The sequence below is a fragment of the Falco biarmicus genome, chromosome Z (assembly GCF_023638135.1).
Source record: "Falco biarmicus isolate bFalBia1 chromosome Z, bFalBia1.pri, whole genome shotgun sequence".
Lineage (NCBI taxonomy): Eukaryota > Metazoa > Chordata > Aves > Falconiformes > Falconidae > Falco > Falco biarmicus.
This window is the reverse complement of record NC_079311.1, coordinates 31,529,649-31,555,892: the sequence shown is the minus strand read 5'-3', so window position 1 is coordinate 31,555,892 and position 26,244 is coordinate 31,529,649. Positions and strand designations below refer to the sequence as shown.

Below are 26,244 nucleotides of genomic sequence, written 5' to 3'. Positions count from 1 at the left end.
TTTGGAAACACATCATATGATGCCTGGAAATCTGCACATTGCTTCCCCAGGGACTCTGTCCTACACCACCTGCCTTGTGTGGTCTGGGCCCCTGGAACAGGGTCTTGGTGCATTTGCTCTTGTGGACGGATCAGACCTCAGGGTTTCTGGAAAGTTCCCTGGTAATACTGTGATGGTGTGAGTCTGAAGCATTGGCACAGCCAACCATGCAAACACAGGTTCAGAGTCAGAGAGAGGATCTGCTCTTCTCCAGAGGCTCGTGTCATGGCAACGTACCCTTTTGTGCCATGGGGCAAGGGACTGAGTGAAAGGAATTGGGTGCCATCTGCCAGCCCTGTGGAGACACATGCTGTCCTGCTTCTGCTGCTTCCCCATGCCATACATCATGCTGGGGCAGGACACCAAAGGAACCTATCTACTTCTGTGTGCCCTGTAAATCCTGTCCCAAATGCCTAGGAGGGGGAGGTGATCCCTGCTCTTCTTCCCGTCACAACAACTACAAAGCATGGGACACAATGTTTTCCTCATGATCCCAAGTTGCATTTCTTAAGTCTTCTACGTGCCCTTCTGCAACAGACACAACTCTGCCTAACACAACAGCACAAGAGGCTCTGCTGTTCAGTCTGGTCCTTCCTCAGTGCTGCAGAGGGGCTTGCACTTCCCACAGGCTCCCCTCCTGCTCCCCCTGCATCCAACGATTGCTCTGAGCCACAGGGCACCTTCTAATGCTTCCCACCGTCTGCCTGAGGAGCTGCCCGGTGGCTGGGCCTGAGATGGTGAGGTCTGTGCCTAGCATGAGTGTGCTTTGGCCCCAGAACAGGTTTTAGGTATGTACTTTGGAGTCCTGATGCTTGTCTGCATGAAAGGCTTGATGGGTTACAAATGATGTAGAGCCCTGGTGCAATGCACCCCATCTGTTGGGTGGTGGGAACTGGCTAACGTTTCCTTTCTGTCACCCGCACAGCATGATCTGCCCTCTCCTCTCTGCCTTCCTTTATTCCAGAGTGCACACAGACTTAATTTGCTAGTGAGGAGGCGTGCTGGGTATGCAGATCACGCTGTGGTACGCACCGCCCGCCCGTGTTGCTGCTGGGAAGGCTTTAGGAGCTGTGAAATGAGATAAGCCCAAGAGCCTTACACTGGGTATCAGTGGACAAAAGAATCAAAAGTAAGGGTTCTGCATAACAACAACAACAACAAAGATGTATTAATTCTGATGTTAGATGGTTCATGAAATAATTAGCGTTTCCAAGTGTGTCCTAATTTCAGACAAAAGTTAAAATACAACAAGATGAACAGAAAATGACGGGTTATGCTTTTGGAACAAGGCACTTTAATTGAGCCAGATGGGCCCAGATGTTTCCTCCCACTCACTGAAATGATCACCTATTCAGAGAGAAATGTTGTGGGAGAAACTGTAACAAAGATGCAAGAGGAAATTTTCCGCAAGCAATGATTACATTAAAGGGGCTTCAGGCAGCTCTTACTGCTCTAGTGAGGCTAATTGTGTATGAAAATAGGAACATTTGAAGGTTGACTTAAAGAGGTGCTTACTGCTGCTCACACTTCACTTTGCATTTTCATTCAAGAAAGATTCTATAATCAGTTTCCTCTCTCATCAACTGGCTTTGACTCCAGGTTTCCTTTTGGTCATCTGCTCTTTCTGTTCTTAGTTAATGCAAGCAGACCTCCCCTCTGTGTTCCAGCTTTCCTGATGAGTTTGATAACAGTATCTATTTTTCTTCTAATCCATTTTTAGAGTGTCAGTTTGAAGTTGCACCTGCAACATTTGTTGTATCACTGCAGCTTTTGACCTGATCAACCTAACCAGAGATCTTTGAAGAGTGTCTCACACTGAGAAGGTCTCCCTGCTTCCCTGCACGGGCATTTGAAGCTGCTGAGGGTTATGCATGCACTCATATGCAGATTTGCACACAAGAAAAAGTGGAAATTTAAGACTATAAATCGGGAATCTGGTAGGTCTTGGGACCCAAGAAACCCAAGACTCATGAGTACAGGTCGGCTCAAAGCTTAAGGGAAATAAATTGGATAACTGTAGTTGTTCATCCTACGGTGCCAAATCCATATATGCTTTCAGACACTGTACCTGAGACAAATGTTTATTTTACAGTTCTGGTTTTGAAAGATGTTTTCTTCTCCATACTTGTTGCTGAGCAGTGTCAGACTGTCTTTGCCTTTGAATGGGAGAACCTGACCACTGGAAGAAAAGTGCAGTTATGCTGGACCATGCTCCCACAAGGTTTCAAGAACAGCCCCACTCTGTTTGGTAATGTATCTGCAAAGGAAATGGAGCCACAGCAAGGTAAATACCACAACATTACTGTGCTTCAATATGAAGTAAAATCAAAATTGATGGAAGCTCCAGCTTTGGGCTTACCTAACATGAATAAGCCCCTTCAGCTCTACGTACATGAAAGACAGCAGGTGGCACTGGGGCTGTTAACTCAGCTGCCTGGTCGTTGGAAGTGGCCAGTCACTTACTTTTCTAAACAATTAAATGAAGTAAGTAAAGGCTTGCCTATGATCTGTAGCTTCTATAGCATTGCTAACTGAAAATCAGCTTTAGGACAACCAGTAACTGTCCTGGTGCCTCATGCAGTAATAGCCGTTTTAGAACAGTGACTAGCGAGATACCAAGCTGTGTTGCTGGAACGAGCTGACACCAATCTTAAAACAGTAACGTCCCTGAACTCTGCCACCCTATTGACCCTGCCAGGACAAGAATCTAATCTTGGGAAATCAACAAGCAGATGCAGTGTCAAGAAGGACGGCAATAAAAGCCTCATTACTGGAAGCACCGACACCTGAAAGAAAAATGAGTTTGGGGTAACCAAACTACACTGAAAAGGAAGATGAATTAGCCACAACACTAAAATGCTCCAAAAATTCTGAAGGATGGTGGGTGACACATGATCAAAAGGTACGCACTAGGAACAAAAATGCAGACCCTTGCGGACATCACTGTGAAGAATTGCCAGATGTGTTCTATGAATAATCCTAAAATCCGAAAGAAATTACCAGCAGGAGATGTGAACAGAGGAATTGCTCCTGCGGAACACTGGCAAATAGATTTTTCTGAGTTACCAAGATGCAATCAGTGTAAATATTTACCTGTTTTAGTAGACGCCTTTTCAGGATGGCCAGAAGCTTTCCCTTGCTGTACCAATTGGGCAAGAGAAGTTGTTAAGGTTATATTAAAAGAAATAATTCCTGGATTTGGGATTCTGGAAATATTTTCTTCTGATAACAGACCCCATTTTGTTGCAGAGATAATCCAAGGAGTATCCAAATTCCTCCAGTTTAAATGTGATTTGCACACCCCTTGGAGACTAAAATCTAGCAGGAAAATAGAAAGGATGAGTCAAACAGTTAAGAGACTAATAACAAAACTGTGCCAGGAAACTCATATGAAGTGGATTGAGGTATTATCTGTGATATTAATATATTAGTAAGACTTAGGGTTGCTCCTGGAACAAATTAAGGGGGTAAGGCCATTTAAAACTTTATACGGGAAACCTTACCCAGTTAACAGCCTAACCACAACAAAGGACAAAATGCATATTGAAAAAGAAGAAATGTTAAGGAGATATTTAATGTCTCTGTGACGAATCTTATAATTCTTAACATAAATACGTAAATCAAAGAGCTCTTTTGCCTTTGGGTTTGCCAGTACATCGTTTCAACCAAGAGATTTAGTTTACCTCAGAAATTGGCAAGATGAACCACTAAAAGGAAAGTGGAAAGGACCATCCAGAGTTTTACTGACTGCCTACACAGGAGTGGAATTAGGAGTCAACTCCTGGATAATTATACCCATGTGAAGAAGGCACCTATAACAAAACAGTGGACCACTGAACAAACCACGGACTGTAAACTGAAATTTACTGAAGTTCGATGAACTGTACAAAGGATTCTGGAAAACCATGTCTTGAATTAGATTGTACTTAAGGATTAATTCCGTATTATTGCACGCTAGTAATAAGAACTGTAGTAGTAACAGAGTGCATCCAGAAAAATATTAACTTCCTTGTAATGAGAAATGGCACTAAAACGGCTGTCCTTTGCTTAGTTTCAGCAACAGAGCAATGCAGGAACCCTGAGAGGCAGCCATTAAGGGATGCCTTGGGAGGAAAATATGCATTTTTAAACTAAGGCAGAAAACAATACAAATAGTAAGCAGAACCAATTGCTGGGCCTGTACACAGTTCCCAGAAGCCTTGGAAAGAGGAATATCTTTCTAATGTACCTTGGGGAGAATTATGGACAAATAACATCCTCTACTATAAGCTGAGGAACAGAACAGGAATGGGAAATAACTATCCCTGATCTCCCAGAAAATTATTGCACTTGTTTCCAAAGATGCAATCCCCCAGAAGGAACAGTTAAGTTAGACTGACATGCTATTCGCATCTAAGGGGTGTGTGCGTACCAAAGCAATAGAATATCTAACATGAGATACAAAAGGCTGACAATTCTATTGGCTTTGCTGAAATGTGGAAATGGCTGACTTCTTGGGTATCAGATTTAAGTTTGTGGATAAAGAAAATAGTATGTATTGTGACTGTAAGAGTTCTAATATCTGTAACTATATGTATTAATTCAATTTACATGGAGATGTTTTATCTTGGGTAGATTGATTAATGAAAAGTTGAGACTAATACAAGGGGGAAATATAAATTCTTTGCTTATACAGTCTCAAAGGGGCAATTTGATCAAAGAATTATTTACTTTTAAAAAGAAAAAGAGGGAAAAAATAAATATGTAAATACCTATAGTGAAAAACAAGAAAGAATTTGAAAAACAGAGACTGTTAGTTAACCCTTACAAATTTAACAGAACATGGCCTTGGGAGAAGGAATAGACACCATAAATACGACAAGGTAAGGAGAAACAAGATAAGCTCAAGGAGACCCAAATTGTTAATGAGACTAAACAGAAAATTACTGGAACTGTGTGTGAACTGTCCTAATTGGCAGACTAAAAGATCCACCCATGTGACTAAACATAATTGTAAACAATCGCTCAAAGAGTATAAAGTGTTTCACCACGTATTAGAAGGGGTGCCAGCTTTGTGGATTCACCACCTAGCACCCATCTCCAGACAGATGTGCCATCAACACTTATCTGAGCTCCGTGTGTGGACTGGCTCTTGCACACCGGGTGAAGAACCCAGATTTGGGATAACACATTCATACCCAAGTTTGGTATTTCTGATATGATTATCCGTACAGTCTGTCCTTTATGCTATTACTGATGCAGTTGCCAGATCACTGCTGGCCTGGCAAGAGTTATTCCCCCCTAGATCCCCAAAACTCCCCTCCCTGTGAAGTTCAGCCACTTCTCAGATCTCTGAATGGTCTGTGAAACCCAGCCAGCCCTCACAGTGACCTGGAAATTTCCGTCTTCTTCCTTCACCACGTTCTGTCCTGAAGAGCTGGTAAAGTCCCGTGCAAGATCATGTCCCAGCATCATCCATGGGTTAATCAGTACTCCATCTCCACTCCTCTTCATCACAGCAGGGAAAGAGAAGACTCGTGAGAAACAGATATGACTCAGCTGCCCTGTGACTGACTTTTAGTTGAAGCTCCTGTAGTATCCTGATGTCCCCAGTTCCTCTTGTAAGAGTCCTCTACAGACTGGGCACAGCCCTACCTCCCTGACGTGTCCTTCTGGCTGGATGGAGGTGGGAGCATCCCAGGTAGGTTTTAGCTCCATCTTGCCCTCCTTGGACAATACGCCACCCCTGAGCTGGGGCTGGAGCTAGGGTATTGCCCTACTAGCATGAGTCCCAAACACAGCCTCACACCACAGATGGGTGATGGCTTCCTCCCACCTTGCAAAGCTCCTGCAGGCTCGTTCATCAGGGCACTGATGGGAAAGTGGAGTAACTGGCTTTGGCACTAAGAAAGTCTTCTGAAGAAAATCTCTCAGGTCTGGGGGTCAGTGGTCCTCTTCCAAATGCTCTCAGATTAGGAAAAGGGGCCTCTCCCATCTGATGTAGCCCCCAAAGTGCTCCACTGCCAGACTCTGGGTTGGACCTGTGTCTCTTCCAGTCCCAGCACACCCCAGGAAGGAACTGATGGGCCTTGGGTAGAGTGTGGTGGGGCCTGGCCTCTGCAGAGAGGCTCATTGGGAGCTCTGTACCCTTCCTTCATAAACTGAATCTCAATCCAGCTAAGCTGGGGCGGGGGGCAGGGGATTGTTGGTGAGTATTACACTAACTAACATCGCAGAGTGGCACTTTTCTCTCAGGTGCCTGTTACCCTGCTCCTCTGCTGCTGGGAACTGGTTCCTGATAAAAGGGTCCCAGGCTGGTGGAGCAAAAAAAACCTCCAGGGAAACCCACTGCTTCCTTCTCCTCCCTGCTTGGTGAGGGTGTTGGACCCAGGGATTCAGATTTGCCTTACAGACAAACAGGAGACTCTCTCCTTTGGCTAACCCAGGGCAGCGTGTTTCTCACCACATGCCTAAAATGCTGTTGCAGAATGGCAGGGGAGCAAGGTGTCCAAGGTGGTGCTTGAGATGTGGGAAGCTGCTGCATCCACCAAACACAACCAGGTTCTTCTTGGAAAGGGATCTTTAAATGAGAGCAGTGGGGAGCTGGAGAGCACAGGCCAAGACACAGCCCTGCAGAGCCTTGCTCCTCTCTAACTTGGCAGCTTTCTGCTGAGCTCCCGTTAAGCTCTGTGGCCAGCTGATGTTCTGGCGCTTTCTGTGGCGGCCTGTTTGCAGGTCTCAAATGGTCAAGCTGTACTGGTAGCATAATAGCCCCCGAGAAAAACTGCCTTGTAGTTCCTTTTCATAATACAGGAAAGGCTTGAAGCTGTTAGACAGGTCTTTAGCTCTGATCTGGATCCCTGCGTGTGGGTTGATCAATGAGAACCCCAGGGAGCAGGGATAATACTCATGTTCAGTTGTTCCAAGCAACACTGCAAGCCAAACAGCTGTTAAAAAAAAATCTTATGAAGGTAGTAACTCCTCACCACCCCCTCACACCTGTTACCTAGTAGCTTACAAAGTCTCCTCTCTGCTGATGAGAATAAAGAGGTTTTGTTTCTCCCTCTTTTCAATAGGTTTCTGGGTAGGAGGTAGTTGCACAGAAACAAAAATTGCATGAGTTCCTGGCCTGATCTTGATGTAGGAAGACAGTACTCTACATGACACTCTCCTGCCCTGGGTACATCTGCAACAGACAGCTCATCAGCAAACAGCCACTGGGAGAGAGGGAGATGCAAAGGCACCCTGTGTGTCCTCAGACAGTATAGCTGCAGAAAATACAAAAAAACCTACCTTGAATATGCCTTGGTAGCTGGTACCTGCAGCTATCGCTGCCACAGGATCTCAGAAGTGCTGGATATTCATTCAGGAAATTGAGCTCCAGGGTGACCACCAGTTCTTCCTGAAACCAGGGGTCCTCACACTTTTTAACCAGGGGCCGGCGCGGATGCAGTGGCAGGCAGCCATCTGCGGCTGCTTGGTTTCCCCCCCAACCCCCGGCGGGGGGGGCGGGGGGGTCTGCAAATACCGGGGGCCGGATTGAGGACCCTGGGGGGCCGTATCTGGCCCATGGGCCGTAGTTTGAGGACCCCTGCTTAAACACCTCTGTTACAATGCACAGAAGTGTGTGAACCACAGCTCCAGAATGGAGAGCACTCCCTGCGTGCACCCTGGGATGTGGAAATGTTGTTCCCTCAGTTTTGGCAACCCAAATGCAACATTACAGATGATCTGGACAGTTCTCCCCCTTGTGACTGCATCACAAGCTTCCTTTGGTTTTGATTTTTTTTTTTCTTTCTTCAAAATACAGGGCAGTGAGAAGATGAGATACGGACAAACTGCAGCACGGTGAGACACAGCTGTTCCTCTGCAGACTCACAAAAACTGTCCTAGAAGTGCAAATGCTGTTATCATATCTATGGTTTGTGCTGGTGTTTGAGCAGCTAGTGCATGATATACTGCAAGAGTCACTGAACCCTGATCAAATAAAGTGATATAAAAAAAAAAAAAAAAGAGGAACTGCTTGACAATGAATTTAGACACAGCATTTTTTCCTTGACCAAGGGGTTCAGGCATTTTGAACCCTGGCATTCAGCAGCTCTCACCTGGAGGGGACCCTCCAGAGGATCCTGTAAGTTAGTACGGAGAACTCTCTTCAAAGCAAGAGTCAGTTGCTAAACAGCACACGGAGGAGTCTGAGTATTTACTCAGCCTGTCCCTTTGAGCATGACACAGCAGCTCCTCACTATGAACACCTCTCTGCTGTCAAGTCAGCAGGACTGTGGCTTGGACTGGGAGTTGTTCACAGAAGACCTGGGAAGCAGCTTTTCCTATACTGGAAATGCTGTGCTCTGCCTCCTGGCAGCCTAGAGGTGGGCTGGGATGTATCTGCCCATATCTGCATACTCTAGTTTATTCCAAAGGAAATACCTTCCACCACTGTTGGTAAAGGAATCTGGTTACCTCACTGGGTATCAGCACAGGTTTTCTTTTTTGGGAAACAGAAACAAAAGTTCTTTAGCAGTCTTTAATTTCCAAAATAATTTTAGTTTTCCATGAAATGTACAATGGCCAAATCTTCCTGTGAAAACAGTTGATCTTTGTTACTGTCACAGACTGTCCAGAATATGCCTTCTCACATGGGACAGGTAAAGGCAGAAAGAAATTTTCTTTTTTTTTTAAGTCATAAGGCCAAGTCATTCTAATAAACGTTATCTTCAGGGCTGCACTATGGTGACTGTGACCACAACAGAGAGATGGCCAAAACATTGCTTACGTTTGCTCAGACCGAGTGAGAAGGTGCAGAAATGGGCTTCACTCTAGCAGAAATGGTTGGGTGACTTCTTTGGCTTTCCTTGCACATGTAAGAGGGAAGGAGATTGGTGCCTACTGTTCTCCCTCCAGACTCAGCAGGCACAACGTCAGCTCTGTGGTGACCCTAAATATCAGGCAAGTTCGTGAGGATGCAGAGCGTGTGCTGTTGATTCAGCAGATTTCCCAGCCTCTGGTCTCTAGATGAGAACTGAGTTCCAGGGATTAACTCAAGAGAAGGCAAACTTTGCAAAGGAACTGAAATTAGAAGTAATGTATTGAAAATGAACAGTATATTACAGCAGGTGAATTGAAATGCATGCACTACAAATACTAAACAAAATAAATAGCATGTGATATAAATTCTATAAATAAAACAGAAGAGAATACTTGTACCAAATATTTTGTAAGCTTGAAGATGTTAAAATACCACAGATGGGTAGCCAGACACTGCACAGACTTCTGATACAGTCTAGTTTTGTTACCTTCATTTTACCTGGCTCTCTACCTTGCTGTTAGTTTGAGTAAAACTAACAAACAAAGTCTGCATTGCTTCCATAGCTTCTTGCTGAAGCCCACATTCTCTGGTTCCTCTTTTCTATTTGATCCAGCTTAAGTTGGAAAGTGTTGACATAATACTCATAATCCTTCAAAGAAAACTAAGGCCTCTGAAAGAAATGCAAAAATCTACCGCCTTTGTTACTTTCCTGCTTATTTTTGTATATACAACTGTGTGATAAAAGCAGCCACTCTGTATTGTGTTCACACAACACCCAGCTCAGCAGATCTGGTCCGTCTCTGGGGTTTCTACATTCTGCTGAAAAGCCTGGAAACTTTCCCTACATTCTTCAGGCATCTATCAAGCTTGCATTCCTGCAAGAGCCCAGACTGGATCTCTGGCTGATCGAAGTCACTACCAGGTGCTTTGCTCGTGCACTTGCCTTTGCCCCATGCCAGTTCTGAAACAATGCATCTGTCCTTCCAAGAGAGCTCTGCTCCCAGAACGGGATTCATATCAGCTGCACCAGCCTGGAGAACAAATGTATTCCCCCTGCTTGTACGAACAGCTGCATGGTTGGGCTTGCTGTGTCCCATCTCTATGGGACATCTCTATAGGGTGATACACTGATGCAAACACCTGCGCCTTGTCCAAGAGGTGAACCCCTTCATTGCAGCAAATATCAGCAGAGATAAAATAATGCAGGACTCCTAGCACAATCTTAAAAAGGTACCTGTCAGCTGTTGCCATTTCACTACAGTCCTTAAGGAAAATCTCAGAGACTCACTTGAAAATACTTGGTTTAAATGGGGGAACAGTGTGCTCTGGAGGCTTCGTGAAATAAAATCTTGTTTATTAGCATAATAAAACACGAAGGTCTGAAAGAATTTCTCCCTCGGTGCTACGTCATGTTGTCCTTTCCTTGATTTCCATGTAAAAAATTCTCTGTATTGAGAAAATGTAACAAAGCTGCTGTTTGAGTACAGCTCTTCACTTCAGAGGTGTGTTGGTGTCCCTTCCCTGGAGCAGTCTGGCTGTCAACGCAGCAGTGTGTGCTGGTCAGTGCTGGTCCCAATAGTTGAATCTTCTTACAGAACAAGGTTCTGCTCATTCTGAGTGGGAAAAGCAGGTCCTTAGATAACTTTACTGCCTTTTTCTCATCCTATTTTTATGACAGCAGTCCCCAGATGGCACTGTTTGGCCATTTATGTGTTTTTTCTTGTTTGCCAATTTTTTTTTTTTTTAAGTTAATAGACAGTGTACAGTCTTTGAAGAAATGGTATATTCTCCCATATAGAAGGAAGGGTTGCTTTCTAGGAACCATGGCTTGGTGAAGGGATTATTTCTTTGTGGTTTTGGAGCCTTCCTCGTAGAAATGGCTTCATTCTTTCTGACTGTCAGTATTTCATAATGCTCTGTTCTCCCTAAACCCCTTCCTCCTGTAATAGATTTTCTCCTCTCTCACCTTTGAATATTCTTCAAGTACTGCAGGCAGCGAGAAACTGATAGCAAGATGCTGCTGCATCTGGATAGATGGTATATCCTGAAGTACCGTGCTTATAACCTGGTATCTTTGTTTGCAGCTCTAAATTTCCATACTTCTGCTGTCAAGGATGTGTTGTTTCTTTCCCCCTTTTAATGTCCTTTTTATGACTGCTTCCATTGTTAACTCATACTTCGACTGCTTGAGGAAAACCAAGACAACTTTGATACATTTTTCTCCTGACAGACTTGCAAGCTAATAAAGGACTTCTAAGCAGTTAATAACTAAGATTGCTACAGCTACAGTTTGAGGAAAAGCCAAAGAATATTTTTTGTTGTTGCCTTCAGTACTCAGGAAGGGGACATAGGACCAGATAAAACCAGGGTAACACAATTGATAGAAATGTCCAGGGAGAGAAGCATAGTGGTGGTGAAACCTGTTGTCAGATGGAGAGGATTATTTTCCTCACCTAGTAAGGGAAACGGTAAGGTTCAGAAAGAAAGAAAATGTCTGTTTTGTAAAGTCATGTTAAAACAACAAAATGAGGAAGACAGACTTACTGGTATTGAGTTTGGGCTGCTGAGGAACAACTGATTTAGAGAAGGACAGAGGCAGTAGGTGCTGACCGCAGTAGCCCATTCAGAGACAGGACCGATCTGTGATGTCCTATGAGTCATAACTTGTTTACATTTTTACTAATGATTTTTGGCACAAGAATTAGAACTGGATTATTTAAGGAGGTGAGAACAATGATACAGCATAAGTTTCAGTAACCTAAAGCGGTAAGATTGTGCTCTTGAGAACCAGCAGCCAGAATCTTTGTTATCAGCTGGAAATACCTCAGAGGTGGTGTAGGAGAAATGAAACATGTGACAGCATGCCAGGTGGTTACAAGATGATCAGAGCACTGGTGGGGCACAATTGCAGAGAAGCTCTTCAGCTATGTCATGGCCATTGCTAGCAGGGAGGAAAGAGATGCTCAGAGTCACAAGTGACCTACTGAGGCGTCCTTTGAAACATTGCGAGCAGCGCTGGTCACTTGCAATATTGAAATGAGGTCAGGAGTGACAAATTATAATGTGGGTGGGTGCAGCACAGCCGAAAGGGGCCAAGGTGCAATGACAGTGTCCTCTACAAAGTCATCAGCGCAAGGGGGTGGAAAACCAGCTGGGAGTGAGAGGAGCTAAGCTGGATGACACGCAGTGCTGGCACATGAACAAGGGGTCACCGATATGCTGAGGGTGGAAATTAGCAGCTTTCTAGCAACTGCAAGTCATCTTTTTGGAACAGCAAGATGGAGTGTGACCGGTTTATAGAAGGCAGATGATGGGAAAGAGATGGTTTCAGTGGCTGAGGGGTGCCCTCTTCACCTACTTTCCTGTGCCGTTTTGCTTGAAAAAAGAGATTTGATTTGTCGTAATTAGGTCTTCCTTGCAGAATTTTTGGGTCGGAGCTTAACTACTATTGCAAATAAACGCCCACACAAATCAGAGGGAAAAACAAAGAAAAAAATCCCTCCTTCCTTTTGTAGCAAATATACTGTGTGGTTCTGGTGTTCTGGGTACGCTGGTAATGAAACTCACAGTTCAGTCTGCTGCAGTTCAAAATGGAGTGGGTAATGCAAGACTTCTGCTTCAATAAAAGAGAACACTAGGATGCCTGCCCTAATAGTAGAGGCATTCAAGGAACAGAAACCCATTATTACTAAGTGCTATATAGAAATCTCATCTTCTTGACAGTTCTTGCTTCTTAGTTACAGTCATTCTTGTGCTCACTGAAAGCTTTCAGAAGTCATTAAAAGGGACACAAAATAGTCCTCTTTCCCCCCTCCTCGCTATCAGGAACACTGGTGACCTTTAAAAATCTTCTGAAAGCTCAGCCAATTTCAGTGTTTCTATGACCCAAACCTGATTCTACATCTACACTTTGAGAAAATAGGCACTGAGAATGGCTAAAGTAAGGGAGAAATCCTGCTTAATCCTCCTTTGGCTTGATGGATGTGTCAGAAGCTGTTTTGGAAATGAAAAGAAAGCTCAGACAAGGAAACTTTGTCAGTTTACCAGTTCAGATAAGCTTAACAGCCTGCAACCAGATTTAAGGACTCCTTGCCTGATTTCTTCTAGAAATAGAACTTGCAGGCTCATAGTGTCTATATGTCAATGTCAGTCTGTTTTGATGTTTTAATCCCCTTGTCAGCTACAAAGAAACATGGCAGACATGCAGCAATGCTGCATGACTTGAATAAAGTGGGGAAGGCCTATGAGAGGCTGGAAGCAGCAAGGCAAATGTCTGCTTTATCAGACCTTGGAAATCTGTGAGGCTTCATAAATGCCCCAATGGCAGACGAAGCAATAGGTCCACCCATTTTAAGAAATGAAACTGTAAAAAACGTGGACGGTTTTGTTTTTCTGCTTGGCAAATCACATGCAACAGGCAGGTGTGAACACAGGTAACTGAAACGCAGTGATGCAGGTTAGTCTGTTTCAGGGACCAGCTTCCATCGGGTGACACTGTCCCTGGCTTGGCTCCCTGCACCCACCCAGGCAGGCTGAGTTCCCTCTGCCACCCTCTGCTCTTTCCCAGGGCACACAACATCTGACTCCCAGCTTCACCCCATAAAAAACACAGCACCCTGCCATTGCAGAAGCAAGCTGGGACACCTCCCCCAAGCAATGGTCTTGGAGGTCTAGTCGATTCTGGGCATGGAGAAGAGTGGACCCAGGTTTGATGCAGGGTGACGCTGGCCCATGCAGGAGCAGCTAGCCTGTCCCCGCAGGGGGGCAAGTGGGTACATCTGCCTGGCGGGCTGTTAATCGGTGATGAAGCTATCAAAGTGAGAAGTTCCAGCTACAGGGTATTGGAAGAGGTTTATCCTGAAAATACAAGCACTTGAAAACCTCTTTGAGAATTGACTGATGCTGCAGTTTGACAATGCTGATTCATTACCTTAGGTGCCTAAAGACAGCTAAGTTACTCTTTCTTCCCGCCTCACAAATACTCCTGCTTTTAAAAATTTGCCTGCTGACAGTTTCTTGTTTCCTGTGCCTGCACCGTGACAAGCAGCATTTTCTGATCTCTCTGCATCCACTGGCACGTCTTATTAATGACCCTTGTATAGCTTCAGCTTCTCCCTTGGTGATGGCTTGGCTATTGGGCATCAAATTTGACAAAGTGCATACTTCAGTCAGCAAATGGGCAAACAGCCTGCATTCTTTATGCCTGCTAGACTTTCTCATTTTCTTCTTTCTTAAGCTAAACAGCTGAATACTGCCTGAGTGTTAAGATGAGCAGGTTTATGATGCCAGCTTGATACAGCGTGGCATTTCCCAGCAGTGAAAATCAACACAGAAAGACCTTTCTCCTGTATACACGTATTTGTGGAAGAAGTGTCAGAGAGGAAGCTTGTTTCTAAAACAAGAGGTGCTTACATTACATGTTGGTATTTCTTAACATAAAGAATGTGGTGTTTAGCTATTAATAAGTACCTAACCTTAAAGTAAATCAAAGACAGTGCTACTGAACAACTGGCACCTGTGGGTGAACTTTGAAGTTAGTTCATTTTAAAATGAAGACTTGGGCTCTGAAAAGGGAGAGATGTAAGGCAAGAAGGCTATAAAGGTAATAAAAAGACTGTCTGGGATTCCTTACTTAGGAAGGTTATATCGGTAAGTTCATATGTCATGGAAGAATGTAACTACATTTCCTGCTTCAGCATTGTAATTGCTTACCGACATTGTCCATCACCACTGTTCACAGGGACCCAGGAAAGAGGATTTTTGCACCATGAGAAATTGTCAGTAGGACAAAGACCATGTGACTAAAGAAAGGCCTACAGCACTGGGCAGATCAGGCAGACAAGGAGGGCTGGAGGGGGCTGAAGTCACCACTTGCATGGTAGGACAAATGTATTAATGTCACAGAGAGGGAGTAGCTAAGCAGGAGAAGGGGCAGTCTTATTTCTTGCAGTTGTGGGGTGCAATTGCTGGATTCCCTGGTGACCAAAATGCAAATGTGATTATTGCGTGTGTTCTGGTTGGGAGGTTCATATCATGCCCCTTTTCTCCCACTTCAGAGATTCTTTGGCACCTGCTAAGGGGCCAGTTTACACCACAGAGGGTTTTCTTGATGGGGGCACTAATAGCGTCTCTTTGTTGCTTCCAGTTGCTCATTAAACCTGGAAGAACCAGGACCCCTGTTCACTGCCTCTCTAGAAACAAGCTAAGGCTGTCAGGACGAGCAGGAGAGAGACTGCCAGACATAGAGCATGGCTGTGCAAGCTTTTTCCTTAGGAATAAGAAGCAGGGTGGGAAAGGAAATGGGGTTAAAGGAGGACACAGTAATGTAAGGGTGCAAAATTAGAGGGAGGAGGGATTCTGGTCAGTTTTCACGTGTAAAGCAAAGCTGTTGCCTCAGCTGTGCCCTGATTTGGCTCCTTCTCTCAGTGCCTGCCCTGAAGGCTAATGGCTGGCATTACTCTAGCTGGTGACATTTGGGAGGTTTCAGACATTTGTACCACCAAAATCAGTCCACCCACTTAAGTGGTTTGGGAAAGTTTCCTTGAGGACTTAATCTTTCTCATTCATGTTTTATCCAGCCCATTTAGACTGAATGAAAAACTAACATTGGATTAGAGCACCCTGAGATCTGTTCTAATCAGCAGCTTGCGTGGGGATCAGGCTCAGCAATCCCAGCCTATGCCTGCAGCTCGCAGGGAACTGGACTTGGTGGCAGCACAAATGCAGTTCTAAAGCCAGGGCTTTCTTAAGCAGGAATGACTGTTTACATTTCTGTACAACCCTGAGTATAGAAAGGGGGACACAGATATTGCTACCAAGCAGTATAAGCTTTGAGTGCAAGGCTCTAGGGGAAACTAATGACCAGCCTCTTTCTTCAATTAATTCTTGCTCTGCAGCTTTGCTTCCCGTTTGAAAGCAAGTAATTTCATACTGCAGCAGGGAGCAAGTCTGCAGTCTACAGAAACAAAACAGACTTTGGCTTCCTACAGCTCACCACCTCAGGGGTTATCAGGGGTTATCTTCTTCAGTGATCCCTGGCTGACTCCATCTCAAATCCCATAAGCTCTGCAAGCATGGTCCCCAAAGTATTTAAACCCAGAGGTAGACTTTTGCGCGTGTGTGCACGCGTGCGTGTGTGTAAAGATAGACAATCTATTATTTGATGTGCATAAAGCTAGCGTATCATTTTTTAATACACTTTTGCTGTTTAATTCTCCTTTATGTGCAGAAATTCCCATTTGGTCTCAGCTTTGAGAAGCAGGGTTTATAACAACAGTGCTTCTGCATTGTCTCTTGCCTCAGCAACTACAAACCTCTGAAGATTCTGCAGTGCACTGGAATGGAGGAGGGAGATTCACACTTCAGCAGACAGTCTTTGGTAACTTTTTCTGATGTTTTACCATGGCTTAAATACAGCACAGACCTGACATACATTCAAATTGCCAGGTACTAAAGAACGGAGAAATGATGGGAGACAAAATATTACCATATGTCTTCCTGTATTTCTAACTATATAGCAGTGCTTTCAGAGTGTCAGATCACCTTGGAAAGTCTTTTTTTTTCTTCTTTTTTTAATTACAGCCTGACTTAACTGATATGCTACACAACACCTGTACGTAAAAGTGGTGGCTTTTACTTATACCAGCCCATTTTGCCACTGTCTGCATTCCTGCTCCTCTTGTGTTCTCCAATACAGTATTGAATGTATTAGGGACAAGTTTAAGAAGTATCACTCCAATTACAGAAAAGGGATGCTTGTTTAAACCACCAGCATGAGATGTTAACATACCTGACCCTGTCAAGTTTGGAAAAATTGTGCAGGTTTCACATAAACACACCTACACACACACACCCAAAATGTGAAATTGTTATATTAGGACCAGAGAGGGAGAATACCTGAGGCAGTTTGAAGAGCAAATTGGTAAGCTGCAGATCCCCAGAAGTTATTAACTTGGCAGTAGCTAAAGAGACCTGAGAGCAAGACTACAAAGGAATCAGTCAAAATAAGGTTAAGTAAGAGAAGGGGAAAGAAGAAAAAGAAACTGAGGAAACTGGCTGCATATTGGCTGTATTTGAAACTATAGTGGAAGGGAAGACTGGGCCTCATTTTCCAGTCACAATGTGAAACATAAGTGAAATCAGGAGAAAGGGAGCTGCGGAAGTGGGCATGCTGGGTACTAGTTAACGTGTGGCATTTCATTAAGTGCTGGCAGAGGACACAGAGACTGTTGGAAGGTGGTGTGCTTCTCCCTCATGGGACACACAAAATTTTTTTCTTATCTGTTTTTTAATTGTTGCCCTGGTAAAGAAAAGCCTTTAGAAATGCCAGAGAGATCAACATCACCTGGATCCTTTAAGTGTTGGTTGCTAAGAGCTTCACCAAAATGTGTTCCTACTGGTTTAGTACAACCAGCGATAAGCCTGGAGAAGACAAGGTTTGGTTGGCTTTCTGTCTGCTGATTTCTCAGTAGGTTTGGAGCAATGCTTCTAGCGAGGGTTGGGCACAGAGCCTTAAATCCCTTCTTCTTCCTCAAGACGGAGAGCTGTTTGCTTCAGTGACTCTTCACAACAGCTGCAGTAGCAACGTGCTGCTCCTGCAGAGAACGAAGCAGATTCATCTCCCATGTAGATGAGTTGCACTGTGCTCTAAAATGCTTGCTGGCTTTGATGAAGTGACAGCCTTCTGAGTGGCATGGATTGCATTTTACTATACAATCTTTCCTGACACTCTGACGTGAACATTTAACTTTCTAAGGCTACTCAAGTTAGTCAGTGCCCCTTGGCATAAATTGGTACACACAACACTGGTCGTGTGTTTACAAACTAGGGAGGACACGAACATTCCCTCTGAATTCTCATGAAATGACCAGCTCTCACAGGGCATAAACCTGTCACACGAAGTGGAAGAGGTTACACCCAAAAACTTGTAAAATGGCCACAGAAATGCACGGCAGAGATTATGAGTATATTATGCTATCATATCCTTGTAGACTCACAGACAATTACTCAGTCAGATCTAAAGTCTTGCGCAGCACTCAGATTTTTTCCTAGCTATTTCATGACTGCAGTTAAGTGCAATAATAATGAACCTGAAAGCATGTTGCTGCAAGAACTTGCCAAATCATGATGGGGGTGAAATAATGATGCTACTCAGGAAATGCTCAGACACAAGTTCTGCGGAGTGTGAACCAAAGCCAGCTAGTATATTAATGTCTGCAGAGAAATCCTTTTGCCTGAAAACAGAAATTATGATCTTACGTGGCAATCTGAAGGTAGAAACAATGGAGAAAGATGCAGTGTTTGGGAAATTTCAACCTTATTGCTAAAAGGGAAAGTGCTGTAGTATGTGCCCAGGAAATAAAAAGAAGACAGAAATTTTTTAGTTGCTGTTTTGTGATTTATAAACACTACCTACATTAGGGTGTTTTGTATTTGTAAGTGGAGTTAACCTTTCTTGTTTTCTGCTTGGAAAGTCTTACTAGTTCAAGGTTTAAAGGAAAGCAGAAAATGCCCATAAAAAGTAACAAATATGTTTTTCTGGACATACAAATAATGTAACTTTGAGGCACATTACCTAAAGACATTTCAGAGCTTGAAGCAGACATACAATCGTCTGCAGTAAGAGCCAGACGTTTCCTTTCGCCCTTTCCTACCGATTTAAAGCCTTGCACGTTCTGTCTGAATTTCATTGCACTTTCCATAGCCAGCTGCACTTCACTGCTGAATACCAACTTTCACAGACGTTGAAAACTCACACAGTTCAAGTAATTTTCTGTTTAGTCTCATTAACCATTTGGTTCTCCTTGAGTTTATGTTATTTCCTGGCCTGATGTACTTACAGTGTCTATTCCTTCTCCGAAGGCCATGTTTTGTTAACTGTTTGTAAAGGTTAACAGTTTTTCCAATTCTTTCCTGATTTTCATTATAGATATTTACATATTTCTTTTTCTTAAAGTAAATAATTCTTCTATCCCCAGGACGGTGGCTGCCTGACAGGCCGGCTGTAGCTGGTGGGACACTGCTCTTGTCAGATCTAGGAAAACGCGCCACCCACAGGTGCAGCCGAAGAGTGGTTACTTATGTTGCAAGAAAACGTACTTTTTTTGTGGGACACAAAGAAACTGCCTGGGTACAGATGAGAAGCAGTTTTGTTTTGGGGAATGAAATTTTCAGGGTACCTTCCTGTAGCAATGAACACAGCGAGACCAGTATAAACTCTGCTTCACTTTGCAGAACTTTTTTTTATTCCTTTCTCAGAAAGTTAAGTCTTTTACAAACTTATTTCTCCTCTTTCATCTGCCATGACACACCTGCTACAGTCCATTTAACCAATGGAAAGGTTAAAAGATTACTTATTCTGTGTTATTTAAAAAGGGGGGCGGGGGTAGAATTCTGTTTGCCAAACACCTGCAATAGTCACCGACTTCAGTCTCCTTCCCCACTTGCCATACAGCCTTAGCTGGAACTTCGCATAAAGTCTCCCCCCTATCACAGCTCAGGCTTCAGTGCTGTGTTTTACAGGAAGCAGCTCACAGGACTCCCAGTTCCAGGAGGAAACATCAGCTCTCAGCACAGGCTGCACAAGCAAGTGGTCGCAGCACAGGTTGCCCATGGGAAGCCGAAGCTCCGACACCTCAGTACTTCCCTCTGCCTTCAGCATCCCGCTGTCGCTGGGCCGACGCAGGAGGCCGCACGGCTGGGTAGCTCGCCAGGGCCTCGCGTCCTGGGGCCCTTCGATCGCCGGACTGCAGCATGCTGCCAGCCGCTGGCCCGACGCAGCCTGCTGACGCCATCCCTTAACCCTCCGGCCTTCCGCCACCGCCGGGGACGCGGGGACCGGCCCCCAGCCAGACCCTGCCCTGCCGGTACGGGCCGCTCCCTCCCCCCAGCTGGCTTCCCATTGGTGCGAGTTGCGGAGGCCTACTTCCGGCTCAGAGTCACACCTCTCGCGGAGGCGCTGGGTGACCGCTAGCCAATAGTAAGGCTCGGCGGACCGAGCGGTGGGCGCTGGTTGGTCAGCGGCGGGGCAGGGGTGGGGAGAGGTGGAAGGGGCGGAGCGCTGCGGGTGGCGCCCCGGAGAGCCGGCGGAGGTCGGCGGCGGCGGCGGGGCAGGATGCGGCTGCGGTCGGGTGTGTTCGCCGCTTCCTGCCTTCTGGTGGAGGCCCTGGGGGTCGCGCTGTTTCTCCGCGGCTTCTTCCCGGTGGCCGTCAGGTCCCTGCCCCGCAGGGAGGCCCGCGGGGACCCTCCCGCCGAACCGGCCCCGCCCGGCCCAGGTAACCGGAGCAGCCTGCCCCTCCCCTGTTGGCCGAGGCCACCCTGCTCCTCCGCGGCTCTGCTCACCGGGGCCACCGTTCCTTCCCCCCGCAGCTACGGGCAGCGGTGGCCGCGGTAACCCCCCGTCCCGGCCTCGCCGCCCTCGGCTGCGCCGCGCGGTTCGGGCCGAGCCCGGCGGGCGAGGAGCCGGGGCGGCGGAGCCCCGGCGTCCCTGGGCGCCTTTGCCCTTCGCCGCCGCCGGCTTGTGCCGGGTCTCGGGCTGTGGGACTGCAGCCGGTGCGAGCCCTGTGCCGCGGGGCCCGCCGTGCTGCCGGACGGGCTTCTGTAGCGCCACCGTATTTCCAGACCCATTTCCGAAATATTTTAGAACTGTTAAGTTCTAAAGTAATTCTAAATAATAATAATAATAGCAACTAGTTCTTAATTTTGCATGCAGTTGTCGATCGCTGCCAGCAGTATCTGCTTGCGGTAGCAAAAAGCCTTAAGCATCACCTGTCACGTCTCTGTAGGGTGCACTTTTCTGTCGTTTTATTACACTTTCCCTATCCGGTACAGCCGTCATACCCATACTCTAATGGTAAGTTGTTTGCATTAATTAGTGCCATTTCAGTTGCAACGCTTCTCGTGCTTGCTCTGTTACCTTACTGGCTGTGTTGTGTTTGGGGGATCAGTGTTTCTGCGACGGTCTTAATGCCACTTTAGTGAGACTTTTAATGCTTCAGTAGTGAGGAAAGCAACTGTAGTAATACGGGTTTCCTTCACAGACTGGTCAGATTGCAGAATGCACAATAGCACTGTCCGTTACTGTTTCTCTGAAATCAGGGTCTCTACAGGTCCTGCTGTACTCCTTAGTTGAAATTGTGAAACTTCTTTTTAATGAAAAGTTGGTAGAGGATATGCTGATACATAGCCATCTTATATGTATGTCCAGTGGCAAGTTGTATTAAAATAATGTGAAGAAATGTGTACTTGATGGAGTGTTCTTCACCAGTGTTTGGAGCTTGTGGGGTGAAACTTCAGGTTCAGTGGACAGCTGGATTCAGTGGTATTTTGCTCATACAGAGCTCTCACTTGGAACATCTGCTTATGGTTACTTGATGGAATAGGGCTGCAAGTGCCAAACTGGGTGTTTAGCTGCTTGTTATTATTAATTCTTCTAAAGTGTATGATACTATGCGTGTTGGGACAAGCTTACTTACGTTGCTAGAAACAGTGGAGGGAAGAGAAGGTTGTGTAAACTAGAGTGTGGTGTGCTGATACCAGTTAAGATGAATAACTGAAAGAATCTAATTTGGTAACAGTCCTGAGTAGATGCAGCCAAATGGCAGGTTGCTTTTTAGCTGGAGATTACCAAGACTGTCAGAGATATTTGATGGGCTGCTGTGAGTGAAATGTTGCATTCACATGTGATTATTAGCAGGAGACTGACATGGAAGGAGGGAGGCTTTTTGGGTGGGAGGGAAGTGTCAGACAACTGCGTTTTAAAAAGACTAGTTTGAGTTGAAAAGTATAAATGTGTACAACAGGGCTCCACAAACAGTTTAAATTTAGGCATGTTGCTAGTAATCCTAGGTATAGTTGGGCAAAAATGGAGTGACAGTGGAAGAATACTTCCTTTCTATAGTTCTTGGGTTACAGCTTTGTAGAGTGATCTTTTGGTTTGGATGATAAGCTCTAAAGGCAGGGGATTGCTTACTAAACCATTATACATAAGACTTTCAGCCTACTTTAGATCTGTTCAGAAAATAATATTTATTCAGTGCTTCTGTATTTCCTCAATGTTTCACTTTGTGAGCCCTGACAGCCAAAATGAATCCATGCTGTATTGCCTGTGGGATGACTGTATAATTATAAAGCCTTGCAGCACATTGTTGTGGTAAGTTTTTGGTAGAACCTGTGGGTTTTTTCAGTGCTTACAGAAGTTCAGCTTCATTTAAAAGAACTGTTTTCTAAATAACCATAGCAGGGATAAATAAGCATGCCATGTGCCAAGAGTTGCACAATGTTTGCTCTAGCTATTTTATCTATCTACTTATCTATTATAACTATCTTAGATGGCCTGTAATTGACTCCTAATTCCTTTGCACATCTCAGTACTTTGACTTACTGATGAATAACGCTGTAGGAGGGAGTTGTGAGTAGGGTATATGTGTTTGTGATCTGAACATTTTTGGTGTCCAGCAATGTTTGTTTCCCTAAGCAAGTGGATAGCAGTAAATTATGAGGATAAAACTGACAGCACAGTACATCCAGTTGTGCCTTCTTGTTTTTTGCTGAGAGCCAAAGCAAAGCATGCCTGCTAATAAGTTGATAATTCATCCTGGAAAAAACTCAGGGTAGCTGATTAAAATGCTAATCAGATAGCATTTTGTTGTTGTTGTGATTTCCTTCTTTCCCTTGCTGTGCCCCCCCTCCCCAGTTTCCTTACCTGAGAGAATCACTAGCAGTAATGAGTCTGTCAATGTCAATTTATTGATGCTTATATATGTACTCAAAAATACAGTTTCTGACGTGTTTACTAACCGAACATTATATGATGCATGTACTGAGAAGTTGCTTTGCCACAATGCTGTCTGAGGAGAGATCTGTGGGTAGAATCTGTTCTGCTTCCATTTTGTCCTTCTGTGTTTTTTTTTCCTGGTAGAGATATGGGACCTGTAGAGGTTGGGCTAATAACTGCTGCTGTAAAAGCTAAATGTCACCATGTGGACCAAGCTCACTGCAAATGCAGAGTTGCCGTGGCCAGCATTAAGTCCATACAAGAGAAAGACGTGGACTTGAAGGCATGACACTGCCCACTACCCGATGCACAGCAGCATTTTGCTGTGCCCACCCATGTAGCATGTTCAGGGGATTTTGGAATTGGATTCTGGCCCTGCAGCTGCCGTCACCGAACTATCCAGACATACAGCCTTCTACCTTGAAGGCTGCAAGTGTACACAAATCTTTTCCCTTCATGTTTCAGTGAAACCGTCTGTTTCTTGGTAATTTTCCTGTTCTCTCTTGGTGGGATTTGATTGAGAGGCATTGCTTGACATACCTTCTGATGTGCAAAATTGGGTATTAGCACAGGTGAATGCTGCATCTTTTTTCTAACACAAGTTGTCTGTTGGTTATATGTAGTTCAGCTTTACTAAATTAAACAGAGAGAAGGTAGCAGCTATCATTTCTTATTCCTTTGAACATTCTCAATTTTGCAGCTTTTCCTTATTTCTTCCAATTGCACATCGTGCATTCCATTCACATTTTGTCTTCCACCCTACAAGCTGTATTGGACTTTTTGTTGTAGTTGTCATGTCATTCCTGTACTGGATGGCCTGAAAACTCAGCTTCCTCTGATTACTTCTTGTGTTTGCTGTTGTTTGCAACTTCTCGCTTCTGAATGTAAATTTAATAAAGAAGTTGGAAGTACTTATTTCTGTGATATTGTCCTTCAACTTCTGTCTAACATTGTTAAAATTTGCTGATGACTTTTATATACCCTTGTTTTGTTGTTGTTTAGGAATGGTTTCTAACTGGACCAAAATTCCACCACCGCTTTTCAAAAAAGTTGTCCTCGTGCTGATAGATGCTTTGAGAGATGACTTTGTGTTTGGATCCAAGGGTAAACAGTTCATGCCATATACTACACAAGTTGTTGAGAAAGGGACATCCTACAGTTTCATTGCTGAAGCGAAGCCACCCACTGTGACAATGCCTCGAATTAAGGTAAGTGGTTTTTTTTTTCTACTTAGGGTTGTTCCATTGAGAAAGTTTTGAAGGCTGTGTTGTTTCATATGCTCAGAGTTGACATGAAGGGCAGGTTTGCCATGTTACTGAAATTTGGGCTGAAACTTGCTTTGCTGTAGTAGAGCATGTGACAGTCCTGATTTGCCATGGCCCAGAGGTGCTTCCTGCAAGAAACATCAGGTCAGGGAACAAAGGAGAGTAGAGAGGCTGAGTAAGAGGAAGAGGTGGCACCTTCCACTTAAATCACTTTGCCTTGTTTTATTCTTTTATTTGGTAGCTCTGTGGTAGGAAGGTCTGTGAGAATCAGTTAAGGGCAGTTAAGGCTCTAGTGCTTATGAAATGATTGTCATAATTTTTTTATTTGTAATGATGGGAAGGCAGTAGCCTCTCAGGCATTAAACTTTTCAGTCGTCTTCTCTCCAAGAACTTTTTTGTTGGTATTTACCTGTGTTCTTGTAACTTCTGATACGAAGTCCAGTTTTGTGTAAATCTGTTTTGTCATAGGGATGTTCTTGCAGAGCTTAAGAAAATTGTGCCTAGTTCCAGGTAACTAAAAGATGAATTGTGGCCGTGTCATCAAAATACTTGATCAGGCAGGCTTCTCAGTGGTGGATCTGAGTGATATTTCTTGCACTGAAGAAGCAGAAGCTGAGGGAGTGAGCACAAGTCCATGGGATCTGATGAGATGCATCCATGGGTCCTGAGGGAACTGGCAGATGAAGTGGCTAAGCCACTATCCATTGTATTTGAGAAGAGGTGGTAGTCTGATGAAGTTCCCACTGACTGGAAAAGGGGAAATAAGGGAGATAAGGAAATAAGGACCTAGGGAACTACAGACCAGCACAGTCTCACCTCTGTGCCCGGCAAGATCATGGAGCAGGTCCTCCTGGAAACTGTGCTAAGACACATGGAAAAGAATGAGGTGGTTGGTGACAGCCAACATGGCTTCACTAACGGCAAATCATGCCTGACAAATTTGGTGGCCTTCTGTGACAGTGTTATGGTGTTGACGGATGAAGGAAGAGCAATTGCTGTCATCTGCCTGGACTTGTGCAAAGCATTTGACACTGTCCTACATGACATCCTTGTCTCTAAATGGGAGAGACATGGATTTGATGGATGGACTACTTGGTAGATAAGGAGTTGGCTGGATGGGTTACACTCGGAAGAGTTGTGGTCAACGGCTCAGTGTCCAGGTAGAGGCCAGTGATGACTGGTGTTCCTCAGGGGTTGGTACTGGGACCGGTGCTGTTTAATGTCTTTGCTGGTGACATGGACAGTGAGATTGAGGGCACCCTTGGCAAGTTTTCAGACAGCACCAAGCTGTGTGGTGTGGTTGACACACTGGAGGGAAGGGATGCCATCCAGAGGGACCCTGACAGGCTTGAGAGGTGGGCCCATGCAAACCTCTTGAAGTTCATCAAGGCCAAGTGCAAGGTCCTGTGCCTGGGTTGGGGCAATTGCAAGCAGAAGTACAGATTGGGCAGAGAATGGATTGAAAGTAGCCCTGAGGAGAAGGACTTGGGAGTGTTGGTAGATGAGAAGCTTGACATGACCCAGAAATATGCGCTTGCAGCCCAGAAAGCCAGCTGTATCCTGGGCTGCATCAAAAGAAGCATGACCAGCAGGCTGAGGGAAGTGATTCTTCCCCTCTAATCAGCTGTTGTGAGACCCCACCTGGAGCAGTGTATTCAGTTCTGGGGCCCTCAACATAAGAAGGACATGGACCTGTTGGAGTGAGTCCAAAGGAGAGCCATGAAAGATGATCAGAGGGCTGGAGCACCTCTCCTACAAAGTCAAGGCTGAGAGGGTTGGTGTTGTCAGCTTTGAGAAGAGAGGCTCCAGGGAGACCTTATAGCAGCCTTCCAGTATCTAAAGGGCGCCTACAAGAAAGCTGGAGGGAGGCTTTTCACAAGTGCTTGTAGTGTTAGGACAAGGAGTAATGGCTTTAAACTGAAAGTGAGTAAATGTAGGTTAGGTTAGATACTAGGAAGAAATTCTTTACTGTGAAGGTGGCAAGACACTGGAACAGGTTGCCCAGAGAAGCTGTGGATGCCCCATCCCTGGGAGTGTTGGAGGCCAGGCTGGGTGGAGCTTTGAGCAACCTGGTCCAGTGGAAGGTGTCCCTGCGCATGGCAGGGGGGTTGGAACTAGATGGTCTTTAAGGTCCCTTCCAACCCAAACCATTCTGATTTAATGACCAGTAAATGAAGCAAATTTCAACTTGCATACAAAGTCGTTTTGCTGTCCACTAATTAAGAAAACATTATTTTTAGCTTTCTGCAAAGCACTTATTCTCTCTGACATCAGCTAGCACTGTGTTGTGGCAGATGATGCAGTATGACATGGCAGCTCACGTGTTCTTTTACTTTATTATATTTCTTTATTGAAAGTGTAATTTCTCTGCTGTTTCA

The 26,244-nt window shown here is 44.9% G+C and overlaps 1 protein-coding gene across 7 annotated transcripts in view; it reads left to right on the top strand.

The window, feature by feature from the left end:
- Window positions 1-19,906: 19,906 nt before the first annotated feature.
- Window positions 19,907-26,244, top strand: part of PIGG (phosphatidylinositol glycan anchor biosynthesis class G) — a 98,888-nt gene continuing 92,550 nt past the window's right edge. For 5 of the 7 annotated variants that reach the window (XR_008819353.1, XR_008819354.1, XM_056323968.1 and 2 more), the window contains exons 1-2: window positions 19,907-20,100; window positions 23,604-23,809. Coding sequence is in view for 5 of the 7 variants with exons in the window: in XM_056323968.1 (XP_056179943.1) it covers window positions 19,941-20,100; window positions 23,604-23,809 (366 nt within the window). In the remaining 2 variants the exon portion in view is untranslated. Of the gene's footprint in view, window positions 20,101-20,535; window positions 20,679-21,958; window positions 21,978-23,603; window positions 23,810-26,244 lie in introns of those variants that run through there. The other 2 variants (XM_056323969.1, XM_056323970.1) reach the window with 2 other exon arrangements.